This window comes from Oryzias latipes, chromosome 4, assembly GCF_053564925.1.
Source record: "Oryzias latipes strain Hd-rR chromosome 4, Olatipes_Hd-rR_3.1".
Lineage (NCBI taxonomy): Eukaryota > Metazoa > Chordata > Actinopteri > Beloniformes > Adrianichthyidae > Oryzias > Oryzias latipes.
The window spans coordinates 24463992-24478888 of NC_136240.1; the positions used below are offsets into that span (position 1 = coordinate 24463992).

General features: G+C 40.7%; 1 protein-coding gene across 1 annotated transcript in view; it reads left to right on the forward strand.

Annotated features, from left to right (window-relative positions):
* Window positions 1-14897, forward strand: part of gmds (GDP-mannose 4,6-dehydratase) — a 176353-nt gene that overhangs the window by 56833 nt on the left and 104623 nt on the right. Inside the window, exons 5-7 of the mRNA XM_023954387.2 lie at window positions 33-225; window positions 1346-1450; window positions 13546-13673. Coding sequence (XP_023810155.1) covers window positions 33-225; window positions 1346-1450; window positions 13546-13673 — 426 coding nt within the window. The remainder of the gene's footprint in view (window positions 1-32; window positions 226-1345; window positions 1451-13545; window positions 13674-14897) is intronic.

A 14897-nucleotide genomic window follows, 5' to 3' on the forward strand; every position in this document is an offset into this window, starting at 1 on the left:
GTCTCCTTTTTTTGTGTCCGTTTCTCCCTCAGATCTCCTTTGATCTGGCAGAGTACACCGCCAATGTGGACGGTGTGGGCACACTGCGCCTCCTGGATGCCATTAAGACATGTGGTTTGACCAACAGCGTCAAATTCTACCAAGCCTCTACAAGCGAGCTGTACGGCAAAGTGCAGGAGATTCCCCAAAAAGAAACCACTCCCTTCTACCCGCGCTCACCTTATGGTAATACCAAGAGTGCTAAATGCATAGGCGATAAAACAAGGATCGCCTAACTTCAACTTTTCAGCATTTGTCAGGGACTTGCATTGATGCGTCTACAGCACTTTCTCCTTTGCTTTCATGAATGTGTGTGTCTACGTGTCCATGTGAGTAAGTGAAGGAGGTGCAGTGTGTGTGTGCGTTCTCCACACCCTGAGGCCAAACATCTGATTGAGAACTGGAGTGGCTCTCATTTTAACAAAGACACCTTTATATCCACGGCACTCAGCACTCACTTTTGACACAACGCGCGCATGCACACACACACACACGCAGACAGGCCGTGCACGTGTGTCCAAGCTCAGGTTTCATGTTCTCTCTTGTCTAAATGCTCTCCTCACTGACACTTTCCTCATCTGTCAGCACTCAATCTGATGCTGCATGGGCGTTTCGAACAGGACTGCTCCTCCATTAATTAGCCTTATGAGGGTGAAGGGGGGGGTGGTCACCATGGCAGCCTCCCTTCACCTCCAATGTACATCTTGACCTACAGCTTAATCAACAGCACCTCCCTTCATTTGCTTTGGTATTCCCCTCGTTACATAGAAAGATGGAGGAGGAGGATGGTGAAAGGGAAAGAGAGGAGAACTTTTTGCCCAGGCCTGCTTTTGGTCAATCAGCAGGAGTCTGTGGTTTATGCTCCTGACAGGGAAAGATGATCTGCAGAGAAGCTGTGCTCAACCCTGGCATGCAGCATAGTTAGAAGCCTTAATCTTTCTCTTCTTTGTGGACTGTTTTCTTCTCCCTCCTCAGATTAAAACTGTAAATTCAATCCTTTTTACTATGACTTTGTTTTCCAAGCTGCAACAATGGAGCTGAAATTAACTTTACTAAGTTTTGTTTCAGTATGCAGATCATCAGATCCATTTAAAGTAACTCAAAATGCCTTTATTATTATTATTATTATTAATAAGTAATATAAAACATTAGCCTTTTTTATGAACTTGATTGAAATACTTTTAACGATCTGCGGCATTGACTTTGTGTCTAAACCTTCCTGAGGTTGTGAAGTTGGGCTGCAAAGAGAAAGTTGTATAAAGGTGGTTTTAGGTGTAAAGCACGTCTTCTGTTCTTCTTTTCTCAGGAGCTGCTAAGCTTTATGCCTACTGGATTGTGGTGAACTTCCGAGAAGCTTACAACATGTTTGCTGTCAACGGGATCCTCTTTAACCATGAGAGCCCGCGGAGAGGTGAGTGTGAACCCTGACATAACCTCAGGAAATCATGAAATTCAGTTTGGTGTTCAGTAATAATAATCATTAAAAAATGTGTTCTGTAACATTCTGGTGAAATAACTGAACATTTTTTAAGCTGATATGATGCATCTCTTTGTAATGCTGGATATGTGTAAGGCTTTTACAAACGTTTTTATGAATGTTGGTCTTAAGAAGGATTCCTGTTGAAAGACAATTTAAATGAAATCCAGAGGCCACTTTAAATCCCCTGGAACATTGAATTCTATTACATTGGTCATTTATTATACTGCGGTTCACCTTTTACAGTCTCGCAGATTTTTTTGGTGCAATTTGGTAAAATTATTTTTATTTTTATTTATACAGCACACTGTGCTGATTGGCTCTACACCATTGTCAATCAATGTCCCTTCGTGGTCATTACAGTACAGAAGGCATTGTGCTTGCAAAGATGATCTTTGGTTTTATATTCTAACGCCTGACTTACTTTTCCACGAAGGTTTGAACTTAGAGTTTAAACAAGTGAGGAAAGTGGGAAAATGTTAATGTCTGAGAAAAATGAATTAAGTGTGTAGTGCTGGGTTTTACAGCCTTATAATAATTGTAAAAAAAAAGAAAAGTAACTCACTGATTTCGTCTGCTGTGGGTTATTTTTAGAACAGAACTCTTGTAATAAACGATGGACCACTGCACAAACAGCAGGGCAAAACAAGTTTTTTGTCACTGATCCTGCAAATTGTCCCACCTAAAAAGAGGAGAGGTCTGTAATATTCATCATAGGTACACTTAAATGGTGAGAGACAGATTGGGAAAACAAATTCATAAAATTACATTATTCCTAAAAGTTTATTTGTAAAATGGCGTTGAAAATAAGTATTTAGCTCCTACAAAAAAATCCATAATTCTGTCCCTCACAGACCTGTTACCGGTACTTCTTGTTCCAGAAGTTCTGCCATCTTCCACTCATTACCTACATTACTGGCATCTGTTTGAACTGGTTATCTGTATAAAAGAAACCTGTCCACACTCTTAACTCCGTGACACCTTTTGATGCAAATATGCATCAAACTACTTTAGCTTTTGTTTGAGTTTTAACACTAGTGTTTACCTTCCCTCCTCTTTCTGTTTATGGTGTTACATTTGTACCTGAATAGCATATAGCAATGTAGTTAAAACTTGATAAAATGTGTAAAGGGTAAAAAATTATCTTATAGTCTTGCTATTGATATAAAGCAAATTATTATTTGCAACTGCTGACAAGTATGGTCAACCATCCTTGTCTTATAGTGCAATAGGCATTTAAAAAATTTAAAAAAATTAAAAGGGTGAGTATACTTTTGACCAGAGGTTTATGTGTAGACTGAGTGAGATACTGTGTAATGATCAGTAATCTTGAATGACAAAAAAGTTTTACTCTTAAAATGTATTTTCTTTCTCTTTTTATATTTTTTATCCTTCCATCTAAATGTCTTCCAAGCTTGACAGAACAGCGTGCCACTCAACAAATAGGATATTTTGGGGACAGTGGATTGATTTATTTATTACTATTATTTATTATTTATAAGTTATTTATTACTAGGTTGGAGTGTTAAATACTTTAAGTTCCTTATATCCTGCCAGAAGTAAAAAAAAAAAAAAAGTTTGACTTCTGGAATTCTGTGCCTTTTTCAGAATTTAATCTGTTTTAGGCAGCTTTCTTATGCATGTAACTACTTGTATTAATTAGTTTCTGTGACAGGCGTGATGACATCAACAAATAAAATACATGACAAGTTATTATTGTACTGAGGAACGTTACTATGTACTGTATATTAAGTCCCATTTCTTTAGTGGTGGAGCTCTTATAACTACTTGACACATACTTTCACACGCATTCTGACATGTAGTGAGTGGGTTGCGGTCAGATTTTTAATATGTGCTTTGAGCCCTTAGGGTCGCCGGCACTGGTTTAACCCGATTTACACGCCACCGCGACTCAAAATGAATACCACATGACTGCAGCCCATGCATTGTGCCCAGGTCAGCCACTCAGGTGTTTATGATTTATTCCTTAATGAAGACCCTGGCCACGACCCCAGCCAAGGTCAGGGGTCAGCCAGTAAACCCTAATTGGTTACCACCGATAGATAGATAGATGTGGGAACCAGTGTAGGTTACTGCTAGTTCACCAAAGATGGTGCTCTTACGTCTTAAGTTTTTTATTGGAGAATTTGCTGTTCAAGTGTAACTGGGACAACTTTTTGGGGACAAATAAGAAGAAAATATGGCTTGAATCCCGAGGGAAGTGATAGATCAAATACATGTTCATGTCGAAATGATCAAACATGAGTTCATAGTTTCATTATTGTATTGTATTCTGGAGATGTATTGGCTTAGCCATATTTTCACTACTTTTTTTTTTTTTTTACATTTTCAGGACCTTTTCAAGGCTTTTAGTTGATTGACAAGTGGTCTTTATAACTTTTTAGGAGAAATTACTTTTTAAGGGCAAAGTCAGCCTGATGTTATATCAACCATATTTTTTAGTGCAGGTCAACCTTCCATGTCCTCCTTCATACATGAAATTCTTGCTGCAGACACTTGTGTATTTTTCTTCTCCCCTCTTGTTTCTTGTTTCATTCCTTCTGATTCTCTTCATTTCTTACAGTCAGCACATCTCTCTTGCTAACCATTGGGTTTGCTTCCCATCACTCTGATGGTCAGAGTTTCAGTTCTTGTTGCTCATAAAACTGGATCGCTATTGTGATGTTGCCAGATGTCCCATGGCGGCCTTGCACAACCCTACGTGGTGCTTGTGTTGGCTGGGTTGTCCAGTGTTTACCCAGGCCCCCAGGGCCTGCCATGACCCTACTGCAGCTAAACTGGGGGGGTTGGCAGTTGGGTGTGCTTTTAGATAGTCACATTAAGGAATTTGAAGGGAAAATGTTCTCCTGCATGTTTTTTCTTTGAGTTTAAGCCTTTACTTTAAATCACGAAGTGTAGGGTAACTTGGCACACAGACTAAAGAAATGTCTTTGCGGTAAACTATTTTTTGCTGTATTGCTGATCTTTGCAAAATATTTTCTGTAAAAAGCATGTCAATGAAGATTAGGGTGACATTGATTGAAGTTAAATTGTGGCATCTGGACTTTCTTCTTTTACCCTTCTTTAAATGTTTTGCCAATCATCTGTATTAGTTTAATTACAGTAAAAAAAAGTTTCCTCACTCGATTTTCCCCATTATAGTCACATCATTTAGAGGAGGTAGTGTGATCATGTGGGGTAGATTATTGCTCAGTAGAAGGAAGAGGTTTGTCATCATTGGAGGAAATCTCAATGCAGTGAGATTATTTTAATGATATTCTGCAATTAATAGAATTCCATATCTTCACAATCTCTTATCCCTGCGGATTACCAAAAAATATTATCGTAGAGTGGGGTTTACCAAGGACTACCTCTAGCATTTGGGAGTGGAGATGATGGAGTGGCCTGCTAGCAGTCCTTACCCCTGCCCCAGTGAAAAGCTGTGGAATCAGCTTAGGTGTGTAGTTGGTTCCAGAGTGACTAACACAGCCATGTTAGCAAACCTTTGACAAATGCTAGTTGAAGATGAGGGGCCACCCCATGCCGCAGTACAAGCCTGATAACTAGCAGAACCAGGTGAATGTGCCAGACTGGCCTGGCATATTTGGTATTTCCACCCAAACAGAAGCTCTAGTTTGTAAATGCTTGTTTTGTTTTTTACAAATGTGGCACGATTTTAAAGGGTGTGAGGACTCTCTTGGTTGTATCTCAATCTTCCTTTTAAAATGTGAAAACATTTATAAATAGATCTATGATATCAGCTTTACTAGCTTTGATAATAACTTTCCCAAACTTGAGAAAATATTTTATTAGATGTGATAGTGTGGACCCGCATGAACTAGAACAACTAGAGATTTAGAGCCTTAGCAAGGCTTTAGTGTCATCTGCCAAAGTGACTTAGCTTTAGCCAATTATGTGGTTATGTACAAAAGAAATGGCTGCTGGGAACAGCTGAAAAGGGAGTTCTGCCTCTTACAGTGCTCAGGACGACTTAATCCCAGCAGGAATGCCGTTTTGGTTTTTGTTACCATTTTTATAAATATTCGAGTTCTCAAACAACAAATAACTGATTCCCATTGTTCTGCAACACAAACATAGACTCATGAAGCAGTAAAGAAAAAAATAACCCAGCTAAATCCAGTGTGAAGCAAAGCAAACAGAAGCACCTATCTGCTGTTTGGTTCACACCTCTCCTAACTCCTTTCTGGTTAGCCTAGCTGTTAGCCATAACAAACACAGTCTCACAGTGACACTGATGAGAGGGATTAGCGTTTGCAGCAGTGCTAAATTGACTCCACATTGCCCTTGGCATATGAGACAGCGCAGTACTCCAGTCTGTCAGAAAGAATGATCAAGGGGTAAACTGTGCAAATAACTAGTTCTTGTGTTTATTATCTTCTAATATCCAACAAACACAGCACACCTGAACTCTTCAGAAATCCAATTTTGAAATTGAGGGACAAAAGCCTTGTTTAATTTAAAGTTATTAACAGTCTGTTGGTCTGGGGATGCAGTAAATCAGCACTGATGTATGTTTTTTGTGCGAGTGCACTGTTGATGCTGCTGACCAGCTCCAGTTGTGGCCTTATCCTCTGGTTTATTTGGGGAAGTCCCATCCATCTCTCTACTCTGAGAGCCCTGGGGTTCCCGCTTTGCAGTACAGAATAATATACTGCTATGTCAGGAGCTAGCAGTGGTGATGCTGGAGTGGAAGTGCCAAAGTCAATGCTGCCCGGTAAGAAGCACACTGGGGCTCTGACTCTGCATGCCTTGGCTTCATCACTCTGATTTTGTTGAAAATGGGCCTATAAGGTCAGGTCGCATGATAGATCTTAGGGTGTATTCATACTGGACACATTTTATATGCTTAAAGTGAACCAGAGTTGGTTCCCCCTGATAATCCAGAACAAATATTCAGTCTGAATACAACCAAGTGGACCCTGGTCCGGGATCAGGGTCCACTTGGATGTATTGAAATGAACAAGTGAAAACTTTTTTTTAGATATAATGTTCAAATTGAATTGCTCGTCAGTGTTGTTGCTGCAGTTACCTGAGATGGCAGAGAAGAAATGGTTGATTGGGTCAATGTCATATTCCATGTCCTGTAAATTGTGATCGGTATTTTCCCATGATTCCATCCTTAATTGGTCAGGATCAGAAATCCTGCTTTGTGTTCTTGCTGTTGACGGATAAGGTCGTGTAGGTATTGATTCTCCAGAATAGTGCTGTGTCAGTGTGTTACGTTATTTTCCAGAAGGTGCAGAAATATCAGATGAAAACTAGTATTTGTTGAGATCCTTGATGTCCCTGATCAAAACCACCATTGCTTCCTCGGGGCTCCCGTTCAGCTTGATGAACACAATTAGTTACAATTAGATGTCCAGGTGCTTTGTATTTTTCCGTTTTTCTGCAGGTAACGTGCTTGTTTGGCGATGTTTTTTTTTTTTTTACAAACTTTGGTTCGAATCAGGAACGACCGCTTGACGGCAGTCTCAACGCAGGCCAAACGCAAGGTTCAGGACTTGATCCGGAACAAATTAAGCGGACTGGGTCCTGACTAAACGGCTTTTCCAGTCTGAATACACACTTAAAGAGAATATGTCCTCTGTTGTTGGAAAGGGTAGTGTCAAAGGAATTTTCAAATGGAAATGACACAGTCAATCGTTGCCGAAACACTTGGTTGTTATTCCTTAAGTTTGAATTAAATGCAAACAAGGGGCTTTCTGTTTTGAACTATTTTGCTTTTGTTGGTGTTGATGAGAAAGAGTTTAGTAAGCTCAGCATAAACATCAGCTGTACCATGGCAAGGTGAGGAGAATTTGAAGCCTCAAAGCGCAGATGATTACAGACTCTTCTGTCTTCAGACATGCTTTTGTCTCACAAAGCCCCATTCCTCAGTCTGCTTGTTCTTCAGACATGTCACATGCTCATTGATGTTGAGTTGTATCTCAACTGCAACCTTTAAAATCAGTGTTTGTTGGTCTGCATCTCCCAGGTAACCAAGTGCTGCGATGATTGAGTACTTACCTAAAGTGGTATATTTGCACAATTCGAAGGTGGTGTGTCACGTTTCTCAGACTATGTCAAGCCCTGACAGCCAAACCTAAAGGTGTTTTTCTGCTTCGTGTTAACTCTGTTAAACTGGGTTGTTGCCAAGCACAATTACAACTTTGTTTTTTAAATGAGGGATACACACTCAGTTCTGGAACATAGAAGTGGTGCTTTGACTTTTTTTGGGGTGTATTCAGACTGGGAAAATTCTTTGTTTCGGATCAAGTCCGCTTAATTTGTTCTGGATCGAGTCCCGAAACTTACGTTTGGTCTTTATTGAGACTGGCATCAAGCCGCCTATTCTGTTAGGGACCAAAGCTTATGAACAAAACCATGTGACTAAAGATCTCGTCAGTCATTGGCCAGGAGCTACGAGGGTGTGTCAAAACATCAGGCAGGCATGTTTTCTTGAACTGCCTGTTGTCGTCTGGCTCTTGTTAGTATTTTGTTTGTTTCTTTTTCGCAATCTTTTCGATGTTCTGTTTTTTTTTGTGATGAAGGTGCGTCTTGTTTCTCCGATGTATGTTTTATTTCCGGTTGTGACATGGTATTTCATAAATGACATTGCGTTTCCTATTTTGTTCGATCTTGTCTTTTGGGTGAACCAGTAATTGCCTGAGTTTTTTATACGGTTTAACTGGGGTGCTGATGTGATGTTTTTTCATGGCCCTTTGGATGCGTTCTGTTATTCCTATGATGTACGGCAATGTAACCATACCTTCGTCTCTGCTTCCTTGTATTTCCTCTGCTCCACCTGTTTTTGTCCCTTTTTTATGGCCCATTGAGGATACTGACACCTGGTCAGTGGATTTTGTATGTGTTTCTTCTCTTCCGTTTTGTCCTCCCCGTCCGTTACCAGTTCTGCACGATCAAATAAGGTTCTTACTACGGATATTTTTTGCGTGGTAGGATGTTCAGATGTCCATTATAAATATTGGTCAAGCACAATCATCTGTTTTTAAAGACGTCACATCATCACCACCTGATGACGACTCTGACGAAGGCGAAAGGTATTCCGCCGAAACATGTAAGGTACGTTTGACAACAACAAACCGTGTCTGAGAAAAATAAATTAAGAACACAGTTTAAACTATCAGACACAATGAACTTAATTCACTTCATTCCTTTGCTGTTTGCGTCGGCTACGGTGGCCGTTTTGGTTTAGTTCTTCCGCTCCGAGGACGGATTATATTCAGACTGAGGAATCTCAGAGCAAACCGGAGCTCAGTTCGATTGGAAACAAACAGAGAACACCTCCAAAGATGGGTCCGAGAGCGGTTCCCGGTCCCGGACTAGGGTCCGCTTGGGTGTATTCAGACTGAAGATTTGTTCTGGATTATCGGGGAAAACGAACTCTGGTTTACTAAAAGCAGTCTGACAAAAGTCAGTATCTCCTTCTCTTACTTATCCACAACTTTGCACAATCTTTAACCTCCACCCCCATTGTTTTTCCCTTTTTTGCAAAGAGAATTTACTTACCTTGTACTTTCGGTCGTCCTTGCATCACATTTCTTTTTCCTTCCACACCCTCACTGTCAGTTGTCATCCCAAAACAAGAGCAGCAATCTGTCAGGTGTGAATAGACAGTACGTTGGCGGAGATGAGCACTTGACCTATCTTGGATGGAGCTCAAATATTCTCTCTATGTTGAGTTCCAAGATCAGTAAGAATGCAAGTTGTGCAATAATGGTGATGGCAGACACTGACAGGTCTTTGGTCAGGGTGGAATTTGGCCAACACACAACCCAAAAAAGATTTCTCCTGAAAAAGCTCTGAGTGCTCCTGCTGCTCAGGTATTTTGTTCATAACTCAGCGGAGATAAAGAAGATGCATGCATGCATTCATTCTGATGTAGACATAGCTGGAGAGTTGAACCTAAATCCTAAAAGGGAGTGGAGATGGAAATTAAGGGTTACATTTTTCACTTTAATTCTACCACAAAGCCATTCACTCCCCAAGGCCATTTCTCAACGACAGAGTAGGATTATGGGGTTTGCAGTTCTGGTTGAATTCCAAAGCAGGTGTGTAGCCCCTTTTGTTGAGGTAACCAATGGGTTCCTATGACAACATTGGCAATTAAAATACTGTTTTGCCTTTTTTGTTTTTCTGTGTTCAAAATACAGCCAGTTCAGACAGGTTCATGACAAAAACAGCTGAAATATCTGGAAAACTCTTGGAACGACTCTTTGTGTTCAGCTTTGCGGATAAAAGTAGAATATCCAATGTTCTATTTTTGGAGCATTGCTCATTAAAACAGTATGGGAGTAGCTGCTACAAATATCAATTTTAAATTTATGTCGAGGCATATTTTATATTAAAAGATGTTTTTTTTAACTTAATTAATAAATAATGCAATAGTTCTGCTTTTCTATGACCAAACGATAGATCTCTGAAATGATTGTTACAGAGGACAGACCTGAACAAATCACACTGCGGTTGGGTTTCAGGAGATGAACATAAATACACTCGGAGAGAAATATAAATGTGTATGAGTCAGACTTTTGAGGTCTGGGTGTTAAAGGTCCATTCCGTCACGCAGTTTGAGACTTCATAATTCACCTATGTCCTTCCTGCATGAATCTGTTGAATAACAAGAGTCATTTCAGCTCAAATCTCCTCAAAACCACTGTCCCCTCCTTGACTCTCCCGTACTCGAAACCCCCAGCTGACAGCTCCTGTCCCCATCCTGTCTGGGCCCACATGTCCTGGCTTTGGAGGGGAGACATCTCCATACATTTCTCATCACCTTCCTCCTCCTCCTCCTCCTTTTCCTCCTCATATTTGAGCCCAGCTGTGCCAGTGAAGCCTGTGTGTTATGTCTTTCCTGTTTCTTCTTTGGCTAACAAATGCAAAAGAATGGTGGAAAGAAAAAAAAAACGAAAAAGTTATGAGAGAAAGAGAGTGAGTGTCAGTTTCTGGCATGGGTTTTGCTGTCTGCTCAGTTTTCACGGCCTGTGGTTTTATTAGACTTTCCGCTGGGCTTCGGGCAAGGTTAAACGGCCACCACTGCCCCATTTGGGCTCCGAACCTCTTGTCAGCCCCCCTCCCAGCTCCCCTCAGCTGCCTCTGCTCCCTCCTACTAGCTGTCCTGGAGTGCTGCTGCCAGTAAAGGAAACACATTAACACCCGGGCCAGTAACAGAGCAGGCTTTGTCCGGGACCAGGCAGGCCCATCCATTACCCCCACACTTTGGTCTGCACTGCACCAATTAGAAAAGGCAGGGAGCAGAGCCACTCCAAACAGAGGTGTGAGCTTTACAAGGAGCCTACAGGTGTGCTCAGGGGGAAATAATGCACTTTATTACTGATTGGTGCACTGTGCTACACCGTGTTCCTCTGACACCTTTTTAAGAGTCAAATCACCTTCGTGGAGTTTTGACGACCTGCGTTTAACCTGAAAACTCAATTCTCCCTTGCTGGGTTGAATCAAACCTCAGCTCGACCTAACTGAACTCCTGCTGCATTACCTTGCCCCACTGGATTATAATACATGTCATGTTTTATGTATTGTAATTTATGTTTGGGGTTTGACTCTGTGGTTATGTCATATCTAGATACGCTGTGTAAATGTAGTAGAATAAAATAATAGTATGAGAAGTAAACTGAAATAGTATTTGGTTTTGACATTTAGCCCCTTTTTAGCTGTAGGCACAACTTTTGTCCATCTTTGCTATACCTCAATTTTCTTGACATCTGGTCAAACAGCTCTTTCAATTTTTAGATTCTTGTATAGAAATTTACGTTAAATTGCATCATTGCCGAACCAAAAATGCAATAATAAACCAGTGAGACCCACTTTTGCCAAATCGAGACACGTCAGAGACGCAGTGTGAAAACGTTGCTCCTTTAAAAGCAGCATTAAAAGGATTGACGTAATCTTCTGTTTTCAGGACATATGACTTTGTATTGCAGACATAAAGTTTTGGTTTGTCTAGAGTTAAAATTGCAATATTCAAATACAATACTCTATTAAAAAAATTTCACTTATCATTTTTAATCCATCATTAATGAGAATAAACGAATGTAACTATTACTATTTTATTTTTGTAATTCATTCCTTCAAAGTCCTACCTCCTTTGTTTTACTCCAACAGTAAAATGCAGCTTTTTAATACGATGCCAATAATCATTACAGTTTTTAGTAATGCATTACTTAACCCAGCATCAGTTGTTTCATTAACTTTCATAATTTTGATGTATGCCAATAATTCAACCTTTCTAAACCAAATGAACAACTTGGTCAAAAGGGCTTGTGAGAGACATGAAACAAAAAGCATTTCAACCCTTCAGTTTACTGGCTGCTCGCTGAAGCTTGATCATCCATACAATAATTATTCCACAGGGGAATTTCACCAATTTCTCTACTTCAATCCAGGTGGTATCTATTTTGGACAAGCAGTTAATATATGTCTACATAAACTGTATAAAGCAAATGAGATCATTTATTTGCGATTTTAGTTTTTACTCAGTAAAAGAAAATTGTTCCATTCTTACATATTTGGATGAAGATCTTGCACAACTCCGGCAATTTGCTTTTATATATTTTTTCAGTTAAACAATGATTCTTTTATTTGAGAAATTTAGGGAAACTACAAGGAAAGCAGGATGGTAAACAATCGAATCAAAAAAAGCGCAGATACCATTACCTTTAGTTCCACAGGCAGGTCAAAGTCCAACGGCTCAAGATCATACGACTCCACTAATGCGGCATGACGGCATCCTTTCAGTCCTATTTTGCCTATATCAGTATGATGAATGCCCCGCACATCATGATGAAGTAAGAACCTGTCTAACTGATATGGATGAGAGCAAACCTGACAAACACAAGGCATCAGAAGCAGATGAGTAATTGTTGTTTAATATCCGACTACAGTAGGTATCTGCCAGAACAGATGACCTGCCAGAGTGGAGAATGGCCCTGAGGCCAGCCTAGATGCTCATGTAAAGGCAGGACAGGCCTGACATCGGAGGGGCTTTCCATAGATGATTAATGAATGTTGTGTGGACATGTGCTATGCTTAAATCTCTCTGTCATAAAAAAGAGATTGAGCGGCTTGTGAACAATAGATGTATAAAGGGTAATCCAGAATTTAAATCTACTGAGATCATTTCTTTAAACGATATTAAACTCCAGCTTTTCATGCCAACAAAGAAGCGTTGACTTGGGACCCATGTGGCCCACCATCAACACATAACATGCAGTATTTTCTTAAACAACCATGTCTAACCTTCCCTGGTCTGCTTCTGCTCAGTCTGCCCAGGGCCATTGACTCTATGCAATAATTACTACAAATTCAGTGCTTTCACATGATTGGGTACCGGGGATTTTCCTGTGTGTGAACGAAGGCTCTGCTCCATGTCAGGGTAACAGTGATACAGTGTGGAGGCAGAATTGAGCTGTCAAACCATGGCACAAAAACATGGCAAGATCCAGAACACCTAAAGGTTCTGTTCTACTCATGCAGGATTAGGAGCTAAAAGCTCATTAATACGCAGACATTTAGATGTAGTCTTGATCTGCGTTGGTTTAGATTGGCAGCTGCACTGAGTGATGTGTTGGGTATCAGTGAGGGGATTCTGGACTAGTGTTGCAATGATGGTTCTGATGTTGACGGATAGATGATATGACATTGGTTTGAAATCCAGCCCAAACCTTTGAATTAGAGAGTAAAATGACTGTGGCTGTGATATGAGGTCATAAAGAAATTTCACTAGAGGTTTCATTTTTTTGTCTTTTTTTCTTTTTTTTTTTTTTTGGGCCAAAGAGAAGAGTGGTATTTTTTCCGTACTAATGGAGAGTAATGCACAGGAATTTTGGAGGAAACTCGTTCTTATCTGCTTCTCCTTTCTCAGTTTCTTCTTTGTTTGTGTGTTTTGGAACAGAGAAAACCTATAATATTTATGTCCTGAGCAAGCTCTGATTGAATTCGCAAGGTGCCAAGTTTTTATTTTATTATTTCCATTTCTCTTTGTGTTTTAGGTTCAAACTTCGTGACACGTAAGATCAGCCGTGCTGTTGCAAAGATTCACCTGGGCCAGCTGGAGAGCTTCAGCCTTGGTAACCTGGACTCCAAAAGGGACTGGGGCCATGCCAAAGACTATGTGGAGGTAAGAGCCACACAACATGAAGCCTAAGAAATCCACACAAACTACACATGCATTGCTTCAAAGAGGAAAAGGCTACAGATGTGCGTGTAGCATTAGCGGGGCATGTTTTCCCAGATCATTTGAGGCCATAGTATGTGATCCGCATGAAGCCTTGTATGATTCCCTGCCAAAAGAGAAACAGAGATGGAGAAGGAGAAGGGCAGTGAGAGGAGTGGGAGAGGGCGGCATGCTGTGAGGCCACAGACTGCACTCTGGTTTCCCACAACTCACCCATGTCCCAGATCCCTCCAGGCCTTCGTTTGCTGCAGAAGAAAGAGTGATATGAAAAGAACTTTGCGTCCAGTGGACGATGACAGAAATATTATGTTTGGGCTGAAGAAATGGTGCCAGCAGCAAGCAGAGAACGGAGTGGAAAGATGAAATGAGCGGCGAGGTCACCTCGTTCAGGAGCAGACAAAGCTCAGTGTTTCTGAAAGAGTGTGTGTGTGTGTTGAAGCATGTGTGCGCTCAAGTGTAATGGGTTAGGGTTGGAACACGTGTGCATTGCTGTTAAGATGAAAGACTCGACGGGTTGCCATGTCTAACAGCAGAGGCCTTGCAACTAACTGTTATCATTGGGAGGTGATGGTGGCGCAGGTAGTAGGGGGTGCTCTTTGAGACGGGCGACGGGGTGAGCAGGTTACGTTGTGGACCTCAGTGTGAGGTTGACTGTTGTGGGAGTTGGGGTGGTGGTGTTGCTGTAGTATGGAGGAGTTCTAAGACATCAGTCACTGTCTGATTATAGAAAGATCTTTAATTAATTAAACTGGAAGAGTCCACGCGGAATACATTCTTTTTTAGGCCAGAAGAATAAATACATATTTGAAAAGGATTCAAATCTGACTCAAAACTGTCCCAATTCAGATGGCGTAATAAAATGCATTCTGGATTCTACTTCTACCTGCAAGGTTTGAAAAAGTCAGATAAAATCATTTTTATCCTTTCATCTAAGACATTTTTCATTTAGATCACAGTTACCATCTCTAAGTATATTAATAATTAGCTTGGATGATTTGTAAAAAGCATCAATAATCCCACTTACCTGAACTAAACTATGGCTACGTTCACACTGCAGGCTGAAACGACCCAATTCCGAATTTTTGGCCCCTAAGCTGCCCAATTCCGATTTTTTCATGACAGTCTGAATGACACAGATCCGATCTTTTCAATTGCGACCCAGGCCCC